This window comes from Canis lupus, chromosome 14, assembly GCF_003254725.2.
Source record: "Canis lupus dingo isolate Sandy chromosome 14, ASM325472v2, whole genome shotgun sequence".
Taxonomy (NCBI): Eukaryota; Metazoa; Chordata; class Mammalia; order Carnivora; family Canidae; genus Canis; species Canis lupus.
In genome coordinates, this window is record NC_064256.1 from 3,089,790 (window position 1) to 3,117,500 (window position 27,711).

General features: G+C 41.0%; 1 protein-coding gene and 1 long non-coding RNA gene across 4 annotated transcripts in view; one reads left to right on the forward strand and one right to left on the reverse strand.

Annotated features, from left to right (window-relative positions):
- The window catches only part of EXOC4 (exocyst complex component 4), a 746,744-nt gene that overhangs the window by 35,522 nt on the left and 683,511 nt on the right, over positions 1 to 27,711 (reverse strand). For 2 of the 3 annotated variants that reach the window (XM_025471693.3, XM_025471694.3), the window contains exons 16-17: positions 21,465 to 21,643; positions 19,409 to 19,568 (exon numbers count right to left, since the gene is read on the reverse strand). In XM_025471693.3, the coding sequence (XP_025327478.1) occupies positions 19,409 to 19,568; positions 21,465 to 21,643 (339 nt within the window). Of the gene's footprint in view, positions 1 to 15,682; positions 15,809 to 19,408; positions 19,569 to 21,464; positions 21,644 to 27,711 lie in introns of those variants that run through there. The other variant, XM_025471695.3, reaches the window with a different exon arrangement.
- Positions 19,907 to 27,711, forward strand: part of LOC125752447 (uncharacterized) — a 25,803-nt gene continuing 17,998 nt past the window's right edge. Inside the window, exons 1-2 of the long non-coding RNA XR_007401959.1 lie at positions 19,907 to 19,980; positions 23,933 to 23,966. This is a non-coding gene — a long non-coding RNA (uncharacterized LOC125752447). The remainder of the gene's footprint in view (positions 19,981 to 23,932; positions 23,967 to 27,711) is intronic.

Consider the following 27,711-nt stretch of genomic DNA (forward strand, 5'->3'; position numbering starts at 1 on the left):
TCTGAATAGTGTCCTACAGCACTTCCATCTAGCTCTTTCCATAAAATGATTTTTAAGTGTCTCTCTCCTTTTGGAACATAATAAACTTGGTACTTTACTGCCTCTGCCACTGATTTATTATATTTTATTCATTCAGCACACTGTTATTGGGTGTAGGTGTTACATTGCGTTTTTGTTTTTCCAGGCTCCATCCCACTTCTTTTGGTAACGGAAGCTTTCCTTTTTTCTGGAACACTTGCTATGAGGTCAGGACCCATCAACTCTTCACAACAGGTGAGGATACATGATGTGGACTGTTCAATCAGAACGCCCCTTCTCCCTGGCTATAGCAATTGGCTCAGAGATGGAGAGGGCCATCAGAGTCTCTCCATGAGATTTGCTGTATAAATTTTGGAAAGGAGGTTTCTTTCCCTAAGATTTCCTGCTACAAGTATGATGTTAGCTTGAGGCTACTATTTTTGCCACATGGGGAGATAAGCTATATAATAATAAAGCCAAGCAAGAGCTTGAGAAGAAAGAAAAAAAAGCAGGAGCTTGATTGGAAAGAAAAAAAAAAAAAAAAAGGCTGAGTCCTGTTCATATGGTTTGAATCCTTGGATAAAACTATGTCTCAAATCAGTCATCCCTTGGAATATCCCAGTGTCATGATTCAATAAATTCTCTTTTTTGGCATAAGGTCATTTGGATTTGGTTTCTGTTCCTTGCAACTGAAATAATCCTGACAAATACCTTGGATGCCTACTGTACCAGGCATGGAGCATCTAATCTGCAGCCTCAAGTTCAGATATAGTGGTAGCTAAATCCCAAAGATAACCCCTAATGAACCATGCTTCCATTATTCATGCCTTTATGTAGTCCTCTCCTACACTAAATGTGGGCTAGCCCAGTGACTTGCTTTAACTAACAGAATGTGGTAGAAATGATACTGTGCCAGTCCTGTGTCCAAGCCTTTAGAAAGGCCTGGCAGCTTCTACTTGCATGCATTTGGGAGCCCTAAGTCATCATGTACAATGTATGACTATCCTGATGGAGAAACCACATGCAAGAGTTGTGTGGAAGGTAGAATCTCTGAGACTAAAGGAAGAGAGAAAGAGAGGAACCTAGCCATCTGAACAACCCAGCTGAACCGAGGCTTCCAGCTGTCCCCACTGGTCACCTAAGACAAGACATCTTGGATGTTTCAGGTCCAGCTGCCATCATATTATGGCCACGTGAGACACCACCAGACAATCCAGCAGACTCGTATGGGTGAGCTCCAGTCAATCTGCTAAATCAATAGAACTAATGTCATGGTTGCTGTATTGGTACTAAATTTGGGGATGATTCATTAAACAGCAATAGATACTGGAAACATATGCACAGAACTGATAATTATGTTTTCACAGCTATGGGAGCCAAGCCTCAAGGCATGCAAACCAGGTGATTTTCCTTTCTCCTTAAAATATTAAAATTTCTTTTTTTTTTTAAATCTTTTTTTTTTTAAAAAGATTTTATTTATTTATTCATGACAGACACAGAGAGAGAGGCAGAGACACAGGCAGAGGGAGAAGCGGGCTCCATGCCGGGAGCCTGACATGGGACTCGATCCCGGGACTCCAGGATCAAGCCCTGGGCCAAAGGCAGGCGCCAAACCGCTGAGCCACCCAGGGATCCCAAAATATTAAAATTTCTTGATGGATATTTAGGTATACTATAGAATTAGCTGAGATAAAGAGATACGACATAACTTTATATAAAAACTTCAATATTGATAAGTAATAATCAAATTAAAGTTGAAATGAAAACTTTAATAGTAATGAGTAATAATGTAAAACCAAGCTTTGTTGAGGACGGAAAGAATTAAAGGCTAAAACTTACTCAATTCACTAGGTTTTACCATGTATGTATATAATAATCAAGGTTGTAAGTTGCAGAGAAGGACTTATTGAAGGGACACTGGGTAATTCATAGGGGAGCCAGGAGGACAGGAGAATCAGACTGGAGAAGTGAGCAGGAATAAACAAAGGCAGCAGTTGACATCATGACACCAGAATCACCCTAGAATCACTCTGCACAGACAGCCTCATGAAGACACCACCACTGCTGCTAAACACAGAACACCATGTTTTGCTCGCTGGCTATGCCATGGCCACTCTGTTGCCACTACCCCAGGTAACTGGAAGGTGCCACCGCTGCTGATGCCACCTCCTATGATTCTCCATTACCCCTGAACTCGGAGTCCCTAGCTCCTTGATTAATCTGGAGGAGGTGCATCTGATTGGCCTGCTATAGGCTGGGTCCCCATATAGGAAGTAAGCCCCGACATTGTGTTATTATGATGGTGGATGGGCTCTGTCTCCCTCCAAGGCCATGTTGTGGGGGAATTCTCTACACACCGAAGGAGATTTGGAAGCTAAGTGGTCAAACAATGACAAATGTCAATCATAAATCACTCCTTTTATTTTTCTTTTAAAATGACTAGGTTTGGGGTGCTTGAGTATGGCTTAGTCCGTTGGGCATCTGACTCTTGATTTCAGCTTGGGTCGTGAGATTGAGCCCTGAGTTGGGCTCTGTGCCTGCTTGGAATTCTCATGTCTCTCTCTCCCTGTGCTCCTCCCCTCCCACTTTTGCTCTCTCTCGCTAAATAAATAAGTAAAATATTTAAAATGACTGGGTTTTCTATTCATACAAAAACACCTATCTTCTTGCTTTCCCCTGCTTTCTGAATATTTAAAATTCACTAAAAAACCACAGTAGTATCTTAAACGCTCTTTAAGGGCAATTTCATTTCATTAGTCATTGTATTACCACCATATGTAGGTGTTCTGATACTTGGGGAATTAGGGTTTATGCTTGGCAGTGACCGCCCTCTCCCTGTGCTGTCTGGTCCAGCCTTCCTCCCTGACCTGGACACTCTCTAAGACCTCTGTGTAAAAGCTCCCAGGGGCCCTACACCCCTTCCTGCTTCGGTTGAGCCTAACAATAACTGTGATCATTCCTAGACAGGCATTAGATGCTGTGCCAAAATCTTTTCTGATAATCTTTTTGGCCTCCTTTTGTTTATTCCTGCAGACCTACAAAACATCTTTCAATTTCTTGCAGGGAAGATAAAAAATTGTTACCCCTCCTTGAAGCCCTTTTAACAAGGAACACCCTATCATCACCATTTAATAGAGTCTATAAAAATCACTGAGGCTGTGGTATATCTTCTTGAAATACTAATGCATTACATTGTCATGAGCTGTATAGAACAATAGCTAAAATGCAGATAGATCTGGCTTTGAATCATAGTTCTGTCAGTTGCTAGTTGTGTAGACCCTGGGTTACTTAATCTTTCAGACTCAATTTTCCCGTTTGTAGAATGAAAATGCTAATACCTAAGCACACTAGGTTATTATAAGGATTAAATAAGATAATGTGTGTACATCACATACGTAGAGTGCCTTGCACAAAGTATGTGCTCAATACATAGCGGTTATTGGTAATAATGTTAACAACAGTAGAATAAAAAAAAATTAAAGCTATTTATTGTTACTACCTTGTCTTACCTCTATGTGGAAAACTGAAACACTATGACAGAATTACAGCGGTATAAAAACTCCACTGTGCAGGATGGGAAGAAAATAAGGGGTTATAGTTGTAATCAGAGATTCTGACTTAAATTGAGATATCATATTGCCATCAGTTTTTAAAAGAAAGAGTAAACATAATGACATAATGCTAAAACTATACTAAATGCAGTAGTGTTGTTTGATGATGGATGGGATCTTCCAGTCTCAGGGGCAAACATCACGAACACCAATTATCACTGCAGTGAAAAAGCTCAGAAGTCCCCAGTTAGTATGATTTTCCATACAGAAGAATTATCTAATAGACAACCAATTAATAAATGAGATAAATAATAAGACACTCCACTCTTACTGCCCTTCTATTTGATTCTAAATATAAATGACAGATTGAAGAGAGAGATTAATATTGGAAAGGGAAAAACTTACTGTTCTAAGTAAGGGACAGCTTGATCCAGGAGATTAAGCAAGCCTTTGAAGTTAGGATTTATGACAGCTCACTGATCAGGAATGGACAAGACATTAGAACACAAAATCTTAATATTCATATTATAGGAGTTAAAAGGAAATATGAGCATGTATAGTTCACATTTTTAGGGGTGAGCCAGCTTTGGGGCTAACGGCAAGATACCTACCTGTAATAATATATCATGCTGGCTAGCATAGGGTCCTCACTACTCCATCTGCTTGGGTAAGGATCTCTTTTAAGATAGCTGTCAAAAGGATATTTCTCTCTTATTCTGCAGGTGAGCTAACAAAGGGGTCAGTATCATCCAAGCAGATCCATGCAGGTCCTAATGAAAAAAAAAAAAAAAAAAAAAAGGACCCCAGGAAAGGAGCTGCAGATTTGATTGGAAATTTTTCTTCCTTCCTTTCTTTCTTTTAATTTAAAAAAGGGAAAAGTGCTATTAGAGGCTCTTTGGCTTCGGGGCCCGTAATTTAAACATATGCTATTGGTGAGAAGAAACCTCAGAATGCCTGAGAGCACATTCTTTCCTTCTGCACCACAAACAGTAAATATTTAAGGCTCATTAGAGAAACTGGCAAATAGCTAATAGCCAATAGCTACAAAACTTAACTAAGGCAATCAGCTCCCTGGCAGACATATGCTTCCCTTGTTCAAATGTTAGTTATGTGTCATTATCATTTCAATACTTTCATCCCCGGAGAACTAGGAAACCAAGAAAAGAAAAAGGCAAAATTTCTGAAAACTGAAAAATAAAAATGCTCCTATGCTATATAATTAAAGTTAACAAAAGAAACAGACCCACTGCCACGTACATGGAGCAGAGAGAAGCTGAAACTTCAGATGACTGATTTATCACAGCAAGTAATTACTTTCTGTTTTTCACAAACATTTGAAACCTATTATTACTTTCACAGCAGCACACATCAACAGAAGACTGTCACCTAAGGGAGAAATGGGGGAACTGGGCTGTAATTAATTTCTGGCCGAACCTATCCACGAAGACTTTAATGTTGTCAATAAAGTGCTCCAGCCACTAAAAGCCCCCAACTTCTCCCCTCCCTCTTTGGTGGTCCTCAGCGCCCCCAAAATGTTCATCAGAATCTTTGTGGAAGAGAATGCTGCAAGGAGAAGGAGATGGGGTGCAACTGCCTGTGGCAGAGGGGAGGTCATGGCTCTACTCCTTCCCCTGACCCAGGTATTGAGAGAGAGAGAGAGAAAGATGGGTTGGTTGGTCACTCATGAGCTGGCCTCTCCTACCCCCCCAATTTGTTCTTGCTCCTCATTAGGCTCCATCTGCAATTGACCAAAATAGGAGGTGGGCAGTTCTTTGGCAGAATTTAAACATGTAGATGCCAGGCAGTGGAAATCATTACGGCAGCAACCGAAGCCTAGATCTTTAAAGGTTAGAACACAAAGATTAAGAGTGCCTCCAGGAAAAAGTGAAATGGCTGATCTGAATAAAACCTTTCCATCAACCGGAAAACCACAGCGCGGCAAAGGAGATGAAGAGCTACAGCAGATGTGACATTTATATTTTTGAGCACCTACATGTTTATTTTTTGAATTACCATTCAGAGCCTTATAGGACCTTTATAGGTCAGGCAAAAGCAGTAGCCAGCTTCTGTCTGTCTTACCCTCCAGGAGGTGTGGTGTGCAAATGCCACAACAGCAAGCTTGACTGGAAGAAACTGGCCTCTGCAACTCATGCCTTCATTCATTCATATACACAAATGCGTTCATTTGTCCGTTCAGTCACCAAATATTAAAAGTGCAGGTACTGTGTATCTCAGAAATCTTTATGGTACCTTTATGGAATTAGATTGAAGTTTATTTGTTACCTTTCAAAAACCTTCCTGTAATAGTCTTATCTGAGAGCTGGTAGTCAAGGTGGCGCTCTGGACCTCTGAGCCCCATCTCTAGCTCTACCTCGTGCAAACTCTGGGTGAGTCATATCTACAGTTGATCTTCTACTTGGAGCCTTATTTTTATTTTTTATTTATTTAGTTATTTATTTTTAAGATTTATTTACTTGATGTACCGAGAGAGAAAGAGAGCGCACAAGCAAGGAGAGCTGCAGGCAGAGGGAGAGGGGGAAAGAGACTCCCCGCCAAGCAGGGAGCCCAGGATCATGACCTAAGCCAAAGGCAGATGCTCAACTGGCTGAGCCACCCAGGTGTTTCCAGAGCCTTATTTTTAGACAAGGAAACTTCAGCTAAGAGAGCTGAAGGGACTTGCCCAAGTTTATACCATAATCATGGACTGAATCTGTTTATTGGCCACTTTCTAGATCAGTCAAGTACTGGTTAGTTCATCCCAAAACTTCCAAGAACACAGCTTGACCCTGCCTCAAAACAGTCCTCACTGTTGTTGTCACAGTCCTCATCGTTGTCATCATCATCATTATGGTGACTGCCCTGAGGGATGATGTTAATGACTCCACTAAATCCAGAACAGGGCTTTCAGGCAGGTTTTACTTTCACTGCCTAGAGTGGGAGGAAGAAGGATTATGGGGACTAAAGGAGAATAAGGGGCTGAGAGAGAAACAGCCTAATGTGAGACTCAAAGGACATGAGGGTAGGCCAGTATTTCTCTAAGAGCGTCCAAGAACCATCTGCATCAGGCTCGTCTGGGCACTTGTTTGTTTTTTTCATTTTTAAAAAAGATTTTATTTATTCATGAGAGACACAGAGGGAGAGACAGAGACATAGGCAGAGGGAGAAGCAGGCTCCACGCAGGGAGCCCGACCTGGGATTCCATCCCAGGACCCCAGGATCAAACCCTGAGTCAAAGGCAGACGCCCAACCACTAAGCCACCCAAGTGTCTCCTGGGCACTTGTAAAGTAAGCTTAGATTCTTGCTCCCTACCTGCCCCCCACCCACCTTCTAGATCTGAATTTTTAGGGATGGAGTCAAAGAATTCCATTTTTTTAAAAAGTCCCATATCAAATTCTTATACCATCTAGCCTTTGAGAACCACTTGGTTACTGTGCTTGGTGTTTTAAGAATACACATGTATGTGCCTGGGATCAATGATAGAGTTTACCTGTGATATGATCATGTGCTAGTTCTAATTTATGGTATGGTTCTCAGAGAGTATTCTTTTTCTTTTTCTTTTTTTTTTTTTTTTTTTTTTTTTTAAGATTTACTTATTTGAGAGAGAGAGAAAGAGATTGCAAGCACATGTGTGGGGAGAGAGGGAAAGATCTCAAGAGGACTGCCCGCTGAGCAAGGAACATGATGGGATGTGGGGCTCCATCTCACGACCTGGAGATTGTGACCTGAGCTGAAATCAAGAGTCAGATGCTTAACAACCAACTGAGCCCCCCAGGCGCCCCACAAGAGAGTGTTTTTGAATGTCAAATGTTATTGCTCCAGGACAATTGCTTGGAAGAGGTACAGAAGACCAACAATGCAGGGTACTACCGAGTACCGGATGGCTGGGCAAAACCAGCCCTACCTCACACATTCCAGGGCAGGAGGGGTCTGCAGAGCCCTCTGCAGTGACACTGCTAATGAAAGCTAATTAAAAGTGCCAGAGATCAGAGCTTGATGGAAATCAAGTGGGAAAGACAACCAGAAAAAATAAAGGAAAAAAGAAAAAACATTTGAGAGCTAGGAGGCTAATTGTAAAAGGAGATAATATTTTAATTAAAGCAAACAGAGACCCAATATTTACCAAATGAGAACCCTGATTCCATATGGCTAAGAACATACATGGGCTTTGGTGTTGGACTGACCTAAGTTTGAATCCTAACTCTTATCATTATTATGTAAACTGAGAATTTGCTTAGCCTCTTTAAGCCTTAGTTTTTTCATCTAGAAAATGAGGTCATAATAGTTACATAGAGAGTTTCAGGGAGGATTTAGTGAACCAGCAGAGGTAAAGCACTTCTTATGGTTCATGTCATGTACTGAGTTTAATTATATAATAGTAATAATAATGGGTCTTAAAACAGCACTGCAAGAAAGTAATTTAGGCCTCTGGGTAGTTTACAGTAAAGGTGGTTGTTTTCTAGAAGCTATCCTTGTTTCATTGAAAATGGTGTGAAGTCTAAAGTCTGTAAGGCTAGGCACATGTTTACTTCTTGGTAACTGTTCCTATATTTAGCTAAGGATGCTCTCTGAAACGTATGTGTAAATTCATATGTATCAAACACTTTGAAACGCAAATCATATTCACAAACATCTTAGATTGCTGTTACAGAGCAGCAGAGGGGAAAAAAAAACCCACCCAGAAACCAAAAACAAAACACAATTACGGTAACTAGTCATAAGAATTGTCTAATGGGAAAGGTGCGGGGGAAGAAGTCTGGCCTTGGTATGGTTTGTATGGGGTCATAGCTTGGCTTTTATAGCTATAGCAAATGTGCCTGTTTCCTACATTTAAGCACCAAAATTAAACAGCATATCTTCATTTACAAAACAAGAAAGGTCAGCTTCCAGCTTCCAGTTATTCAGTAAGAATTCTAATAAAGTCAGTAAATGATCATTCTTGGGCTTGAGTCAAGAACAAGCTTCATATCTTTTCAGTACATGTCTTTTTAGCACAATCATTTCCTGGCAGAAAAATGGCCTCGTTGGGTGAATTAATTTAATTTCCTAACCATGACAACTACAAAGGTAGTGCAGGGTATATAAATAGCACAACTGGATGAGAGATTTTGGGCAAGTCACTTCAGATTTCCATTCCCTGGGATCTTTATTGGAAATAATACTGCCTGTCATCTATGCTAATCTCTGAATCATTCCAATTCCAGCACATGTGCTACAAAGGGAGGACTACAACTATCTGCTAATAATCTTGAGGAACCCTAAATTATATATAGACATTATATATGTACAGGGTATGGTGACATTAATTGAGCATAATCAAAAGAACTCTCACTTAAAACCTCGTACATAAGATATGACCAATCAAACATCAATACGGGCAGGCATTATTTTTGAGAGCTTTATAAATACTCATTTTGGGGGGTAGTCTCTGGGGGATAAAGAGTCCTCATTAAACAATTAATTAGAGATCAGTTAATTGCTAGAAGGTATGGAACCTACTATAAGTGTAATAAACACAAAAAAAGTAGATCAAGTAGAAAGAAGGATAGTCAGAAATAGTGTAGCAAAGTCAAATGAAGGTTTAATTTGGGAGATGTAATATTATTTAAATCTACTTATACAAATTTTAAAGAAAATTTTTTTAGGCAACAAGCCATACAAATTTTTGTTTTATTATTACATTTTATTAATGAGTATATTTCCTTCTCCCAGGGAGCAAAAGCTATTTATTCCATCATATTTCCCAATTTACTCTGGCCCCTAGGAAAGTCAGGGCTAGCTTTGTACCACTGTTAAATTCCAGAAATATAACAGAATTTTTAGGGGGCACTACTATTAAAAGATTTTTGGTAGCAGACCGATCTCTCCTATAAAATTAATCAAAAATCCCCACGATAAAAAATCTTGAGTCAAAAATCTGGAGTTTTACAGGTAGAGGTTTGAAAAGGGATAGGTTATCCCAGAATTGGAGAAGTGGATAAGACCAAGGACAGACTAAAGATGGGAAAAAACATTAGCAGAGAAAAGACCGTGAAAAATATATGCATATGTATCTGTTCAGAAACAGAATTGCTCTCTGGCAATCAAATAGCATTTTATCTAATAGGTAAGGGCATTTCATATTTTCAGCCAGGCCACCCCCAAAGCCTCCTTCAGAGGCAGTATCCACTGCTGATTCATGTGAATGATGGGGATTTAGGGAACCACAGATACGCATCCGTCTGGATGTCTGTGGGTGTTTCCAGTAGATGGCAGCATGTCATTGCTAATTCCTGTCAGCCTATACCCTGGTCAGTCCAAAGGGGAAAACCCACACCTTTGCTGCAGAAAACCAAAGAGCTGTTCCTTGTCCAAGAGGTTTGTGGGAAGAAGTCAGCCTCAACAGCGGCCTGGGAAGGAATTCAATATTCTCGGCCATGCCAGGGATCATTCTGGGCCTTAGACACAACACAAGGTCAAGGATAAAGCACGGGGTTGAATTGATACACGTTCAGTTTCTAGGCTGGCTTTGTCATTCACTCTGTCACCTAAATAGTTTGCCTCAGAGAGGAGTTGGAGAGGTTCAAATGGGAAGATGCTTTAATTTACTGGGAAGATCAATTTATGGGGAAAGGACCATTTCTGGGCAGGCAGCACGTTCATGGCCTGTCCTTTTCTGCTTTTGTGCTGCAACACCATCCCCTTCCTGTCCTCTTCAGAGGCTCCTTTTCCTTCTCATGTCCTAACACGTTGGTGTTCCCCAGGGCATGGTCCTCCGTTTACAGTGCTCATTTCCTCGGTGGTTTCACACCATAATCTGAGGCTGATGACTTCCCACATCTGTTTATTCAATACAGCTCCTTCCACCCCCAGCTTCTAGCTCAAGTGTCTAGTTGCATGTGAGACATCGTCATAGGCAGCCGACATTTGTCACGTCCACTGGTGACCTCCATCAAACCTCTCTCTCCCTCCTCCTGGAGGCTGATTTTTTTTTTAAAAATACCTTATTGGCTTTATTCAATGATTTCTGCATTGGGCAACCGCCCATCTAGCAGATAGAAAGGTACTCCTAGGACCCACTTAGCTACCTATGTCAGAAGGTACCTTGATTCCTTTTTCTTTATTCTCATGGTTCCATCACTGTCTAAATCCTACCAATTTTAGCTTCCACCCACTTCTCAACTGTGTCCTCCATCTCCCTCCAGACCGACCTCGTTCAGGCCCTACTCTCTTGCCAATACCTTCCACTTGGTTTGCGGGGCCTGCAGTTTTATCGTCCTCCTCTCCACTTCCTCCCCTAGCGGCTCAAGGAATCTACTTAGAATACAGGCCTGACCGTCTCGCTCTTCCCCTGAATCCATTTACCCTACAGGATCGAGTCTGAACACCTTAACATCCCCCCCTCCCTGCCAAGAATTTATGGAATGCCTACTACAGGCCAGGTCCAGGGCTAGAGAAGTGAACAAGAGTCCTTGTCTTAGGCAGCTCACATTCTACTTTCCACAAACAGGTAAGGAGCGAACGAACAAGTAAATGGAGAATAGGTAAGATGGTGATATGCGCTAAGAAAAGAATGCATCGGGGTAAGTAAGGAAAACAGGGCGTCCAGGGGGGGAGAGGGAGACATGTTTTCAAACTTTCGAGAGGAGGCCTGTGAGGAGGGGGCAAGTGCGGTGAGCTCACCGGAGGCTAGCTCTGCTCTCCTCTTGCCTCATCCTCTACTACTTCCTTCCTCAAGCATCTGCTCCACTCGCCCTGAACTGCCTTTTCTGTTCAAAATGGCTCTCCCTTCCCCGCTGGATAACTCTGCTTAAGATTAATATCAAGCATCACCTCCTCCAAAAACTCTGCCTTGATCTTCTACCTCCCTGATAGATTGGGGAAACTCAAAAAGTTAGATATTTCCAACAACTCTCCCTCCTCCACCTCACCCAATCAATGTAAGCAGAAAACATGGGCTACTCATTTCCTGTGATGGGAAGCTTTAAGCTTTAAAGTTCAACCTCTTTTTTCTTTTAAGATTTTATTTATTCATGAAAGACAGAGATAGAGATAGAGATAGAGAGAGAGAGAGAGAGAGGCACAGGCAGCACAGGGAGAAGCAGGCTCCATGCAGGGAGCCCAATGCAGGACTCGATCCCGGAACTCCAGGATCACACCCTGGGCCAAAGGCAGGCACTAAACCGCTGAGCCACCCACGGATCCCTCAAACCTTTTTTTAAAACAAAACAAAAAAAAACAGCTTTATTGAGATACAATTCACTCACTGAAAGTGTACATTTTATACATCCTTTGTGTACTCATAGGGTTCTGCAACCATGAGCACCATCTATTTTCGGACATTTTCATTACTCCAAAGGAAACCCATGTTCCCATTTTCTCCCAACCCTCCAGCTCTAAGTAGCCACCACTCTATTGTCTGTCTCTCTATAACTTCTTTCATTTAATGCAATGTTCTCAAGGTTCATCCATTTGTTATTATGTATCAGTACTTTTCTTGTGATAGCTGGAAAATACCCATTGTGTGGGTTTATCACATTTTATCTAGTGCTTGATGGGTATCTGGGTTGCTTCCACTTTTTGGCCGTCACGACAATTTGCGTACAGATTGTTTTGTAGATGCATGTTTTCATTTCTCTTGAGTAACACCTAGAAGAGGCACTGTCGGGTCATATGGCAAGTCTATGGTAAGTTTTACGTTTTGAAGATCTGATGAATGTCTTCCAAAGCTGCTATGCCTTTTTACATTCCTACCAGCAATGTATGAGGATTCGAGTTTCTCCACATCCACTCCAATACTTGCTGGGGTTGGATTGTCTGTCTTTTTGATTGGTGGGTGTAAAGTGATTACCTCATTGTGGCTTTGACTTGCATTTCCCTAATAACATCTTTTCATGTGTATATCAAGCATCTTTTCATATGTGTATGAGCCTTCTCTATATCTTCTTTGGAGAAATGGCTACACAAATCCTTTGCATATTTTTTAGTAGTTTTTCCCAATAGTTTTAGACTTACAGAAGAATCGAGAAGATAACACAAAGATTTCCCATATAACTTACACCCAGTCTCCCTATTATTAACATCTTATATTAGTATATTTATCACAACTAATGAATCAATATTGATTCTTAACTGAAGTCCACAGTTGATTGACATTTTCTTAGTTTTTACATAATGTTCTTTTTCTGTTCCAGGATCCCATCCAGGACACTGCATTACATGTAGCTGTCATGCCTTCTTAATTAATTAATTAATTAATTAATTAATTATTTGTAAGAGAGCATGAGCAGGGGGAGGGGCAGAGAGAGAGGAACAAGCAGACTCCCCAATGAGCAGGGAGCCTGATATTGGGCTCAATCCTAGGACCCAAAGGTCATGACCTGAGCTGAAGGCAGATGCTTAACCAACTGAGCCATTCAGGCATCCTGTCATGCCTTCTTAGTCTTCTTTTGGCTATAAACATTTTTCTCAGATTGCCCTTGTTTTTCATGACCTTGACAGTTTCAAGCAGTATTGGCCAGATATTTCTATGAATTCTGGATACAAGTCCCTTATCAGATATATGATATGCAAATATTTTCTCTCATTCTTTCAGTTGTCTCTTTATTTTCTTGATTCAATCTCTTATTGAGCTAAGCAAATACGGTGTGTTGTACTTCTCCATATAAATCTGTGTCCTGAGGAGGCATTTCAGGCAAGGTTGATTTCTTCTTTGGTTCAGATTCCAAATGGTTGCTTCTTTACCAGTGATTTTTCTGTTGGCTTCTGTGATGATGTTCCTCTGTATGTGTATTATACACAGGGGATATAGGGCTTCGCTGGTTAAGTAAGTTTATATAGAACAACTCCAAAGGTAAACGAGCGTTGTTGGAAGGGAGTCTAGGGCTGTAGAAGGGAGATGTGGGGCATGTAGGAGCAGAGACTGACCTCCATTAAAAATAAAACCACTCAGTGTCCTAAGAGAGATCACAGCTCCTCTTCATTGTGGGAAACATATAATGAATATATATGCTAGGAGGAGCAGGGCTTTCTTAGTGACTAATATTAAAGAGAAGTTTCTAATTTGGTCTTCTATACATCAGCCCAGAAATACTCTAATTGCATTTTTGTTTGCCATAAATGCATCAGAACCTACCACAGAAGTGAGGAGGGAGAAGCCTGTTCCCAGAGCTTGTTTCTGTAGTAGGCGTAGAGAAGCTTGAGTGCAAACCAAAGCATTTCACTCCTCTTATCAGGGCCCAATTCTCTGTCCTAAGCTAATTTAACCTACTGGCACCACTTGACACAGAAGAAGACACTCTCCTCTTAACACATTTTCTTCTGGGACACAGACCTCTCTCCTGCTATCTTCCTGTCCCTTCTCAGGTTCCCTGGCTGGTCTGTCTTAAGCACTCCAACGTCTCCATGGTGGACTGCCTACCCAAGGCCCAGTTCTTGGATGGCCTTTTTTCTCTGCTTGTGTTCTCAATACGATCTCATCTCTCATTCCATCTAACGGCTTTAAATCCCATCTATATGCTGATGATTCCCAAACCCCTATTTCCAGCCCAGACATCTTTCCCAAATTCAGATTTGTATATTCAGCTCTCCATGATTTCTATTCGGTTGTCTGATGTGCATTTTAAACTCAGTATTTCCAAAGCCAAACTCTTGATAGCCCCTTCCTAGCTGTCCTGTTCCCACCTCCCAAACTTAGCCTGTCTTTCCCGTTGTCTGGCTCATCTTCTGTTCAGTAAATCAAAACTCCATCCTTTGAATTGCTCAGAACAAAAACCGTGCAGCCACTGGCTGACTTCCAATCCCTCAGCAAATCTTGTCAGCTCAACTTTTAAACTATATCCTAATCTGACCACTTCTCATCTTCTGCACTGCCACCATCTTGGTTTGATTCACCACCATCTTTCACCCAGGTTATTGCAGTAGTTTCCTGACAGCTCCTTCTGCTTTTGCCCTTGTCTGCAACCTCCCCTCCCGAAATGTCTATTTACAACACAGCAGCCAGGAGGGTTTCTTTCACAGGGTAAGTTACATTATGGTGGTCTTCTGTTCCAAACCATCTGATAGCTTCCTACCTTACTCGAAGTGAAAGCCAATGTTATTGCAACAGTCTTCAAGATCTCAGCTTCTTAGAATAAACCTGTGACGCGATCTCTGACTTTTTCCTTTGCTCATTCACTTCAGCCATACATTCTGGCCTTTCTGCTATTCTTTAAATGCCAAGCATACTTCTCCCTTTGGTTCTTTCCTCCTACATGTCTTTTCCTCATATGCTCTTCCCCGAGATAATCACATGGCTTTGCTCCCAGTTTTCCTTTAGGTCTTTCCTCAAATGTTACACATCATTAAGGGCTTCTGTGACCACTCTAAAATTGTGGGTTACCTTTATTAGACCCTGGAATACTCTCTTCCCCCTTTCCATGCCTCATTTTTCACCATAGCATATATCATCATCTGAGATACTTTACATTTTGCTTATTTATTAGTCTTAATTGCCTGAATTACAATAATGTAAATTCAGTGCCCAGCCAGACTTCTCCTGTGACACAGTGCCTGGACTCCTGGGTTCTTTCAGAGACTCAGTTCTGGAGAAGTGCATGGCAGCTCAGGATAAGATGATTTCTGATGAAAGGAACTAAAAAGGCACACTCATAAATCCCTTCCATTTTCTAGTTAATCTGCAGTCATTTTTCCAGGACAAAGTATTGTCTTGAGTCTGAAAACGCACTCTGGGGTCAAAAGGGTTAAAACCACAGCAGAGATCATTATCATAGGGGACAGGGTTTCTCTGTAATTCTGGTGATTATACAGGTTCTGCTGATCCTTTGCTTACCCGGGATTTATCCTCCTACTGGAGAGAGAGTAAAGGTGTGTAGAAAAAGGGATGGACAGCAGTGCTACAAGTAGAAGAATCAACAGAAATGGAATCACTCCAGATTCCTCTTTATTACATAAAGGGTGTTTGAATTTTCCACTGGCCAGGGAGGCTCTGGAGGTGAAAAACCACAAGAGCCTTGCAACTTTTTAAGTAAGTTTTATGACACATGGCAACTAGTGATTAATTACTGTGTTTGAAGATAACATTCCTATAGAGATTTGCTGGAAATACAGATGCTGTCCATGCTTGATTAGACACTGCTTACGGAACGCTGAGGCTCGCTGCTGCAGTCTGTTATTTCTGGCTATTTTGGTATAGCTGTTATATTTATTTTACACAGCTTCAAATTCAGTGGAATTGATGGAACCCATTTCACGAAACCCGTCCCTACCAAAAACAGGAACAGAAAAAAAATAAGGCTATAAAGTGTGTCTATGTGTGTTTGTATGTAGGGGAGTAACAGCAAATGAGGGAGAAAGAGACAATGAATGGCAGGGATATATGGTTCCTTTCGTCAAGTGCTTTCTGCTCTAGAAGGATGCTGTTCTTTAGAGGCGTGTAAGAAAACTGACCCGTGTAAGCTAATTAAAGAACTTTTCAGGGCATTAAAGACAGACTAAACTTTGTCATTATCCAAGCCTTTCACCAACAGCAAAAGAAGCCTTGGTTGGATACCTATCCACTCCTCCAGTATACACGATGAGCACCTACTCTGACCCAGGCACTAAGTAAACAGACAGAAAGAGTTTTGGTCTCTTGGGACATACAAATCTAATAAGGAGAGGTCTTCTCAGGGGCATCTGGGTGGCGCAGTTGGTTAAGTACCTGACTCTCGGTTTCTGCTAAGGTCATGATCTCAGGGTTGTGAGATCGAGCCCCATGTCAGGCTGCCCACTCAGTGGGGAGCCTGCTTGGGATTCTCTCTCCCTCTGTCCTTCTGTGTCACTTGCTCTCTCTCTCAAATAAATATATAAATCTTAAAAAAAAAAAAAAAAGGAGAGGTCTTCTGAACCAAGATTGGACGGATAGCATCATCCAATGCTACATATTTATGCTGCCTATATTTCCTTTCATAATCCATTAAGAGTAAAGAGCAATAGTTGTAGTACCTCTCCAAAGGGGTCACATTTCAGCCCATACCCACTTCCTTGGACATCATTCACAAATCCAACTATAAGAGGCACGGCTCAGTTGCCATTCAATTCCTGAAGAAACACTGCTGGCACACAGCCCGCTGATGCCAACCTCAAGACCGCCCAGTCAGTATTTCATTATTCAGATGCTGTTTTTTTTAGTACATGTTCAGGCCCCATACTGTCTGCCAAAAACCGTTAATTTACTTATTTCAGCTAAATAAAAAAAATCATTTAAAAAAGGATGATTGAATTTAAGAATTATATTCCTCAGAGAATTAGTAATGCTCTTCTGTATCCCTCGGGCCTCCATGTTCTTAACTTCCCCTTGTCAATGTTATTATGAATAGACTAATTCAATAATGAGATCATTCCCCATAAGAGCAACCAAATAAATGCAGTATTCAGTCACACCTGGTTTCCTTAATCTGTGCAAAGAAGGCCTTCTACCAAATTTAGCCTAAAGTAGGGAATTTAATGAACACACCCACCCATATACCCACACAAAGGAAGAACAAGACCGGGAAGAAGGACAGAGAAGCAGACGAACAGGGTAGCCATGGAACAAATGGAGGGCTAGATTGGAGAAGAAAAGTTAAAAAAGGAAGATCTATGGTTATCTTCTTTCAAAACAAAGACCCTAGCATATAGATCTTGATAACTGTCAAAGTAATGCAATATTTCATCATTTCCTGAAATGTCTTAAAATGGTTTCAAATTTTCTGGAACTTCTTGAGGAATCAAAAAATCGAATGGAATGATATGAGAGTACAAATGTTGGGCAGGAGAATTCTAGACTATTGAAAACGAATGACTTCCTAGCCATTAAGGGGTTTACAAAATAATTCACCAAGGTACAAACAGGAATAAAGCACTAGGATACCATAATCATCATCGATCCTCTTCAAAACTGTTTTTGCTTTCCTCAAAGTACCAAAGGTCTGATGATTTAAGTAAAGTATAAATAGTGTTGAGACCACATGAAGAGAGGATAAAACAACCTCTCAAATTGGAAAAGTGTATTATAAAGAAGCATTAAAAATTGAGATCAGCAAACCCCGGACAGGGAAAGTAAGAGTGCTGTTTGAAAGAAGAGCCTTCAAGGACATGAAGGGTGAGCATGGTTCACGATGAGTAACCACTGTCCCCACAATGAAAACAAGAAGAGAAGAAGGGTTTCAAATGGGAAAGAGAAAAGAGATGAGGAAAAGACTCCTATAAACATACATTTTACACATGTTATTTATGAGGGAAAAAATCCTAATGTTTACAAGTGTGCAAATGATTAAATAATGGCTAATTTATATCGTGGAATATTTGTTCAGGTATCAAAAGTAATACAGTGGACCCTTGAACCACGTGGCAAGGTAGGGGTAGGGGTGATTCTCATGAATCATAAATCTGTGTATAACTTTTGACTCTCCCAAAACTTAACTACTAATAGCCTACTGTTGACCAGATAGATGCCTTACCAATAACATAGACCATTGATTTCTAAAGAATTTATTTATTTATTTGAGAGAGAGAGAGAGAGAGAGAAAGAGATGATATGAGAGATGAGAAAGAGAGAGAACATGAGTAGAGGCAGAGGAAGAAGCTGGCTCCCTGCTAAGCAGGGAGCCTGATGCGGGACTCGATTCCAGGACCCCGAGACCATGACTTGACCAGACAGAAGCTTGACCAACTGAGCCATCCAGGTGCCCCATGAACAGTGTTAACCCATATTTTGTATGTTATATGTATTATATACTGTATTCTCACAACAAAGTAAGCTAGAGGAAAGAAAATGTTATTAAGAAGATAAGGAAGAGAAAATACATTAATAGTAATGTACAAAAAAAATCTGCATATAAGTGGACCTGCACAGTTCAAACCCATGTTGTTCAAGGATCAACTGTACTTTCAAGACTATTAGTGGCTTTGGGAAAAATAATGTTTTCAAAGAATATTACTGATATGGGAAAATACAATTAAACAAATATAAAATTACATTAACATAGTTTCAATTTTGTACAAAGAGAAATTATATGCATGCATAGTATGATAATTCACCTGTATCCATGGCACAGGCACAGAGCCAGGAGAAATTGTACCGACTGTCACAGTCTCTAGATGAAAGGCTTATAAGTAACATTTATTTATTTATTTTTTTGTATTTTATGTTACATATCTTAGGCAATGAGCAAATATTGCTTTTATAAGAAAGTACTGAAGTTTTGTAGTAAGAGGAACTTAGGTTAGAGAACAGGAAAACCTCTGCCCCAGGGAGGTTAAACATCCAATAGAATTGTACAGAGGGACGCCTGGGTGGCTCAGTGGCTGAGCATCTGCCTTTGGCTCAGGTTGTGATCCCGGGGTGCTGGGATCAGGTCCCACATCGGGCTCCCACAGGGATCCTACTTCTCCCTCTGCCTAGGTCTCTACCTCTCTCTCTGTGTCTCTTGTGAGTAAATAAAATCTTTAAAAAAATTTAAAATTCAAAAAATTAAAATAAAAATAATTGTATAAAATTACCTTCTTTAAGACTCAAGAACATCTCACTGGTTCATTTTTTTTTTAAACTAACTTTATAAGTACCAAGAATCTATTTTTCCAAGTAATTTTTTTTAAAGATTTTATTTATTTATTCATAGAGACACACACAAAGAGAGGGGCAGAGGCACAGGCAGAGGGAGAAGCAGGCTCCATGCAGGGAGCCCGACATGGGACTCGATCCAGGGTCCCTAGGATCAAACCCCGGGCTGCAGGCGGCGCTAAACCGCTGTGCCACCGGGGCTGCCCTTTCCAAGTAATTTTTATAGGCAATGGGATCTTGGCTTTGGTATGAGGGACTGAGCCCAATCTTTCCTCCTACCTTGCAAAGTCCAGGTCGGCCTCCCGCGACATGGTGATGTTGGTCAGATTCTGCTGAAGGACAAAGATGTTCCTACACATCTTCTTGATGCCGGACTCACTGATGCGCCTGAAGTACTGGGCACCATTAATGAGGATGCAGGAGATCAGGTGACCCAGGCCTGAAGGGCCAGCGCAGATCAGTGGGGGGAAAAGAGGAGACGGTTAGTACCACCTTGCATGAGCTTATACACCAATCTGGAAGAGTTTCTCTCTTCAAATTCTCCACAAACTTAAATGACCAAAGGATATCTATCCCTGAGGATTGTTGCACCACTGATCTTACAATAGTTTCAGAGTATACAATGTCCTAGTAGTCACAAATGGAGAGGCTCGATGCAACATAACCACTGCTCCAGCCCTGCCATATTATACCTCAAGCTACCAGGCCAAGGGCTTAGAAAATATGCCAGGTTGTTATAAACAACCAAAGATCATGGAAACTCTTCTTTTTTCTGTAAGGAGGTTCTGGAAGCAGAGAAGAACATGTGAAAATACAACGATCCATTTGGTTTTCCCTTCCTCCCACAAAATGTAAGTACATGTATATAATAAATTATAATAATAATAATTAAAAATAAAACCCAGTAGAAGTTGTCTGCTTTAAATGATCACTATGCACTAGCAACTTCAAATAATATCTGTGATAAAATACTCCTTTCCGCCACGCCAAGGAAGCCTGAGACTCTGTTACCCCCATTCCACACTCCTTGGCAAATTCTGTATTATGCCTTTGAATTTAGAAAGTAGTATCACAGATAAATACCTAGAGGTTTTTACACAGAAAGTCTTCAATGCATTATTTCCTCCCCTCTCTTCTAAGTCAGAGTGTTACACCCGTATTTCAAGAAGAGAATTGCTACTCATCAGAATGAGAGGTTAAGAAATGTCTGGGCAAATGAGAAGGTAAGTCTAGGAACTGTGAATGTTGATACTACAGGGCTTGGAAGAGCCACAGTCAAGAGCAAGGAGGCAACTGTAGTGAGCGAGGAGTGACTTCTCAGGGGGGCAACAGAGCTGCCAGCTCCAGAGGACTGCTTCCAGATTCTCAGTGCCATGGAGAGAATAGCTTACCTTTTAATCACGAATTCTTTTTGGCTGAAGTCTTTTAGGGATAGTTCCTTTCAGAATGCATCTTTATGGCATCATTTAGTGGGAAAATAGGATTTCTTATTTTTTTGGTCTGCATTTTGGGGGACATAACTGATTCTTAAAGCAAGCAATTGCCAAGCATTTCTTTCTTACCCCCAGGTTCTGTAATCTTTTGCACAAAGAAACTTCTTAATTGTTTTTAAATAACATTGGCTTAATTCTGAGAGACACCATAGGTACCTTTGGCACCCAGGCCTACATATAAACAAACCAGAAGAAGAAGGAAGGGAATATAGTTTGAAGTCCTTAAAGTCCTTCCCATGGGAGGAATTCGGCATGAAAAATGATTTGGCTGGCATCACATATTTCAAAATGTTGAAGCTGAATGCCATTACATGGAACTTGCTTTAATACTCTTCCTTGCCTGCCTGCCCCAAGGCATTTATGGATATAGACTTCCTAAAATCTCTGCTGATCAGAGGTTTCTGTTCTTTTCAGACAATAGCATGTTCTTTGAGAGAAAACTTTCATTTCTGCTGATAATTTTAGTCAATGAGAGCTTTTTTAGAATCTTCTCATTTTATGTGTGCTTCGTTTTCTTTTATGAGCTCCTCCTGAACTAACTCATGGTCCACTCTATGTATTTACACAACTCTCACGAGTGGTATGTCAGGGAGGCAGCCAGGCTGCCATCTGCCTTATGTTGGATTAAATCTTCCCAACCAGGAGCAGATGGCAGCCATATTGTTGTCTACCTAGCTATACAGAGAGAGACTAGATATTGCAGCTTTAATTCAAAAAGGAAAAACCAAACCAAACCCAAACCCAAACAACTACAAGTTTTGAACTTCAATAGTATAGAAAAAACAAAAAGACCTTCACCCTTCCTTCCTCCTCAAATCCTAGGGACAGAGGCAGGGTCTGACCTTCAAATATATATTGGAACTTGTGCTGCTGAAGGCTGGCACTCATGGCCTCTTCAATGGCACTGATGTCTTTGTTGAGCTTGACCACCAGAGGGTCATAATCCATACTTTCCACATTAGCAACGATGGCATAGTTCCCCTCCTTTGCAAGGGGGATGAGATAGTGGAAACAGTGAACCCTAAAAAAGGCAAAGATGGAGAGAGCAGTTAGCAATATATTTTCCTGATGAAAACAATAATTTTTTGGGACAGAATACTCAAATATTTAAGGCAGCAGTGGCCCTGTAAATATTTATGCACTCCTCTGCTTGTTCACTAGAAAGCCATCTAACGAGTAAGTGAGTGATCTGGAGCCAGTCAGTTTCTGTGATCCTCACTTGCTTATTAATCCAAACATTGGGCTGAGCAGTCAATGAGCTCTAAAACTCCTTTCAAAGACTGGGATTTATGCATAATGTGAAAAGCATTCTATCTTTTAAAAGATATTGCTGTAGCAAAACTGAGAGGCACAGGTCACAGAGCTCTAAAGAGTTGGCCTTGGAATGATACTACTTTGGTTTCAATTCCCAATTCCAACATTTACTAGCTGTGTGACTTCAGGCGCATCACTTCCTTTATGTCTTGGTTTCCTTATCTGTGCACCTGGGATGACAACAACACTTACCTCATAAGGTGCTCTGAGGAGCTACTGAGTACCAAGCATATGGCATAGGCCTGGCATAGAGCAAGTGCACTGGAAGTGTTGGCTATCATCACTCTTATTACAATTAGCCTGTTACTTAAGCAAAACACTAAAATAAATTTACTTATCTATTTAAGAATAAAATTGTGTTCGCACTTGGGAACGTGAGACATGATTTGTGCCCTAAAAGACTCCACAGCCTCCTGGGGCAGACCAAAACATCCCAACCAAATAGGGGCACTTGGGTGGCTCAGTAGTTGAGCATCTGCCTTTGGCTCAGGCTGTGATCCTGGGGTCCTGGGACTGAGTGCCACATCAGGCTCCCCACAGGGAGCCTGCTTCTCCCTCTTCCTATGTCTCTGCCTTTCTCCGTATCTCTCATGAATAAATTAATACAATCTTTAAAAAAGAAAACCCAACCAAACAGCAACAAAAAACAACCCAATACAAAAACCCCAAAGAAGGCCTCTTCTTTTCAGAAGTGTCTCAATCTGAAGCACATGTGTCAGTGTGCCATGGACATCTGCCATGGGGTGTCAGGAAGGGTTTGCAACAGGAGGTGATACCTAAGTAAACAAGATGATCTGAATGAGCTTGAGGAAGGAGGGCACTCCTATGTTGGCATGGCCTGAGTCATTCTTTTTTTTTTTTTTTTTAAGATTTTATTTATTTATTCATGAGAGACACACAGAGAGGCAGGGAAGAGACACAGGCAGAGGGAGAGGCAGGCTCCATGCAGGGAGCCCGATGTGGGACTCGATCCCGTGTCTCCAGGATCACACCCCAGGCTGCAGGCGGCGCCAAGCCGCTGTGCCACTGGGGCTGCCCAGCCTGAGTCATTCTGACATGCACATTTCCTAGATTCTCTTTGGTAGTTATTGGTAACTGCCAAGAAGTCTGAGATGGGTAAGGACTGGCTACTCTGTGACTTTTGTGTTAAGCAGTAACAAAAGCAAGTTTCAGTCCAAATAATTCTACCTCACAGGCTTTTTTTAAAAAAAAAAAAAGAAAAGAAAAGAAAAAGAAAAGAAAACAAAATCCTCCATCCATTGGCAGGCATAGTTCAGACTGTGCTCTAAGCCCAGTGAAGTCCGAATTATTGTTTTGGGTGCGCTGTTTGATCGTGCCATGGGAGGCTTACTAGAGGTAGACGTGAACACCTTCAGAGTGAAAACGCTGTTACCCTCATGGTCTGCATCAGGTGACAGGAAATGTTCCAGACAAATGACTGCAAAAGCTTTGGGCATTATTCCTAATGATGGAGCTTCAGGCTTGACTGTCATCTTTCCTTTTTTTAAGTAAGGTTTATTGAGAAATAATTTGTAAACAGTAAAACTCACCCTTTTCAGTGTCTAGTTCTATGAGCTTTGACAAATGCACACAGTTGTAACATCACAACTATAATCAAGTTACAGAACGATATCATCATGCCCAGAATTCCCTTGAGCCCCTCTGCCATCAAGCGCTACCCAGACCCTAAGGACCTGTCCACCACTGATCTCTTTACGCTCCCTAGAGTTTTGTCTTGTCCGGAGTGCCATATAAATGGAATCATATAGTATGTAGCTTTGGGAGTTCTGCTTCTTTCTCTCTGCTTAAAGCATTTGTGATTTGTTCATGTTGTGTTTGTTCCTTGTTACTGATGAGCACATTCCCACTGCAGGGAAATACTACAGTTTACCTAGTTACCAGTTGATATCTGGGGTGTTTCTCGTTTTGGGTGATTATAAATAAAGCTGCTTTGTGTACAGGTTTCTGTGTAAATATAAATTTTCATTTGTCATAGGTAAATGCTGGAAGTGGAACTGCTGGGTCATGTAGTAAGTATTATTTTAACTTTATAAGAAACAGCCAAATTGTTTTCCAAAGGAGCTATGCCATTTTCCTTTCCTACCAGCAATGATGCACCAGAGCTTATGGATTTTTTTTTAAAGGTTGTGTTTATTCATTTTTAGAGACAGAAAGAGCAAGGGGAGGGCAGAGGGGGAGGGAGAGGGACAAGCAGACTCCAAGCTGAGTGTGGAGCCCCACGCAGGGCTCGAGCTCATGATCCTGAGATCACGGAACCAAAGCCAAGAGTTAGATACTTAACTGACTGAGCCACACAGGTGCCCCAAAACTGTAAGACATTTTAAGCACACATTGTGATTTGATTTGATAGACATACATCTTGTTGAAGGATTCCCCCAATCTAGTTAATTAATATGTCTGTCACATATTTATCCTTAAAAAAAAAAAGAGAACATTTAAGTTCTACACTTTTAACATCTTAGCAAATTTCAATTATATGATATTGTGTTATCAACTAAAGTCACCATGTTTTACATTAGATTCTGAGGCCTTATTCAAATCTTATACTAAAAGTTTGTACTTTTACCAACCTCTGTTTCTCCAACCCCCAGCCACTACTTTTCTGCTCTATGTTTCTATGATTTTGACTTCTTTTTTTGATTCTGCATATAAGTGATATCATGCAGTATTTGTTTTTCTTTGTTAGAAATTTCACTTCAGCTAAAGCCTTTGGGTGTTTGTTGGGTTAAAAAAATTATTTTTACTTATTCTAACAGGTATGTAGTTGTATCTCACTGTGGTTTCAATTTTCATTTTCTTGATGACTACTGATGGTGGGCATATATTCATGTGCTTATCCACCATCCATATACTTTTGGGTTCATAATTCTTGCCCAATATCTTTTTTTTAAAGATTTTATTTATTCATGAGAGACACACTGAGAGAGGCAGAGACAGAGGCAGAGGGAGAAGCAGGCTCCCCTTAGGGAGCCCAATGCAGGACTCGATTCCAGGACCCCAGGATTATGCCCTGAGCTGAAGGCAGATGCTCAACCACTGAGCCACCCAGGTGCACCTTGCCCAATATTTTTTTGGTTGTTTGTTTTCTTCAGTTTTGAGAGTTCTTTATATATTCTGGATACAAGTCCCTTATTAGATATGCATTTTGGGAACATTTTCTCCCACTCCTTGGCTTGCCTTTTCATCTTAGCAATGTCTTTTAAAGAATGGTTTTTAATTTTGATGAACTTCATAATTTTTTTCTTTTATGGATGGTGTTTTTGGGTCATACATAAGTCATCTTGGCCCAAATAAACTCACAAAAATTTTTTGTCCTAAGTTTTCTCTTAGAAGTTTTATGGTTTTAGGTTATTTATTTATTTATTTATTTATTTATTTATTTATTTATTTATTTTTAAAGATTTATCTATTTATGATAGACAGAGAGAGAGAGGCAGAGACACAGGAGGAGGGAGAAGCAGGCCCATGCCGGGAGCCTGACGTGGGACTCGATCCCGGGACTCCAGGATCGTGCCCTGGACCAAAGGCAGACGCTAAACCGCTGAGCCACCCAGGGATCCCCAGGTTTTATATTTAGATCAATGATCCACTTTTAAAAATCTTTTAGAATTTAATTTATTTATTTGAGAGAGCGTCCACAAGCAGGTAGTGGGGAGAGGTAAAGGGAGAGGGAGAAGCAGACTCCTCCTGAGCAGAGAGCCCAACGTGAGCCTCAATTCAGTACCCTGAGATCATGATCAGAGTTGAAGGCAGATGCTTAACTGACTGAGCCACCCAGGTGCCCTGATCCATTTTGAGCTGTATTGTATAGGATGTGCTATATTCTTACAACTTGCTTATGCAGGGGAATCTTAAGATCTTGACTACCAGCTCATTTTCATTATGGGTGATCATCTAACAGCTGCATCAATTAATGACTAATTTCCTTTCTCCAAAAAAAATTCATACTGGCATTCCTGTGCTAATTGGCAAGGTGTATAGTGTTAATCCAGACACCAGTAACTGCGCTGGTTGCAGCTCCCTCTGAAATGTGACCTTTCTGATATTGTGAAAGCTGACCAATCCTGGAGTGGGATTCACGACTAGGGAGACTGATTGCTACTGCGGTTGAAATTTAAACTGAGTAGCTCTTAGCCGAAAATAAAATCAAGCCATCAGTGCTAAAGTATTTTTATAGTAAATTACAGATGACATAACTCCAGATAATGGGAAAACCATGTACAAAAGCATGAGGCCTTTGAATGGCATGAACGAAGGCCAGTTTTCGGGAACGACAAGGGGTTCCTTTTAGTACACACAGATCACATGTGAAGACGGAGGCACGAGGTGAGCTTGGGGAGATGGGTAGGGGCCAGGTGACTATCAGCTTTGGGGGCCATCTATGGACTGTGGACTTTATTTGAGAAGCCATAGGGAGCCTTAGGAGGATTTTAAGAGGTGAAATGATATAATCAGATATGAGCTCTGGCAAGATCACTTGAGCACAGTGTACAGGGTAGAATGATGGTGAAGAAGGGAAGCCGCTGACAGTACAGAGACGACTTTGGACATTCTCAGGAATTGGAGGTGAGAGCTTATGAGATCCTGAAGTGAGTGGTGCCAGAGAGAAATAAGACTGCTTGGAGGTACCCTCTTCCTCTCCCAAAATGGCAAGAGATGAAAAAGAAACTAAACTAGTCACTGGCAAATGTCAAATTCAAAAAGTGTTTTCTTTTCTTCGGGTTCTGGCATGTTGTTGCTGACCTTAACACGACTTTGGCATTAAGGATCTCTGCAAATATTGCTGATTACACAGCAGGATGGGTGATTTTCAGAAAGTGCATGCACACTTTGGATCCCAACAGTGGCAGGCGGCTGCTGTTGAGCCCACTTAGAGCCCTCCTGATGGTGAGAAAAATCAGCTGATAAAGGCGACATTCCTGGCATCTTGGGCTCAAATGGCAACTTAATTTTCCTCTCCTAAAGTTCAAATAGGAAGAAAAAAAAAAAAAAAAAACCTCAACAATTTTTAATGGTCGCACCATGTCTTTCATCTTTTGGGGGTGTTGTTTGCCTTATGCTTCAAACTGCAGAAAGGGGTGCTTGTTGGTTAAATGTGACCTACAGTGACACAGGTAAAACGTCCAATGCTCTTTGGATTGGTCCTTCAACAGAGAACCTACTGGATTTGAGAACACTTTCTGGTTTGAACTTTAACGATGCTACAGAAAAATATGGGCTATGGATATAAAGATATTTTGGTGAATAAGACAAATTTTCGGCATTTGAAGTTGTTTGGACTTCTTGCCAGCATTTCCCACTATTTTTTTCCCCATTAATTTCTTTGTCTATTCTATCTGTTCTCTCCTATTCCAGTGGCTTCTGGGGTAAAAGTACCAGACACCGTACTAACCAGCCACTTCTTCATTGCAGCAGCTCCTGAATGACAGGGCCTAAGTCCTAATTCTCTTTTATGGCAGGATGGGAACAAAACAACTACTAGGAGATTATAGTGACAAGGAAGATGCTGGCCACGCAGCCTCCATACTTCTGAGATACATGTAGCAGATGACTGGGTGAAAACTGAGTCTCCAAATCAATTCATTTTCTTTTTTTTTTTTTTAATTCATTTTCTTTAAAGAACAACAGGTTTTGTTTGGACAAAAAGCGCTTACTTTGGGTTTCATTTCAAACCAGCTAATTCTCAAGAAGCATTCAAGTTTTTATCGGGCACCTATTATGTAGCAGGACTGATCCAGGGTCTGGGGCCATAAG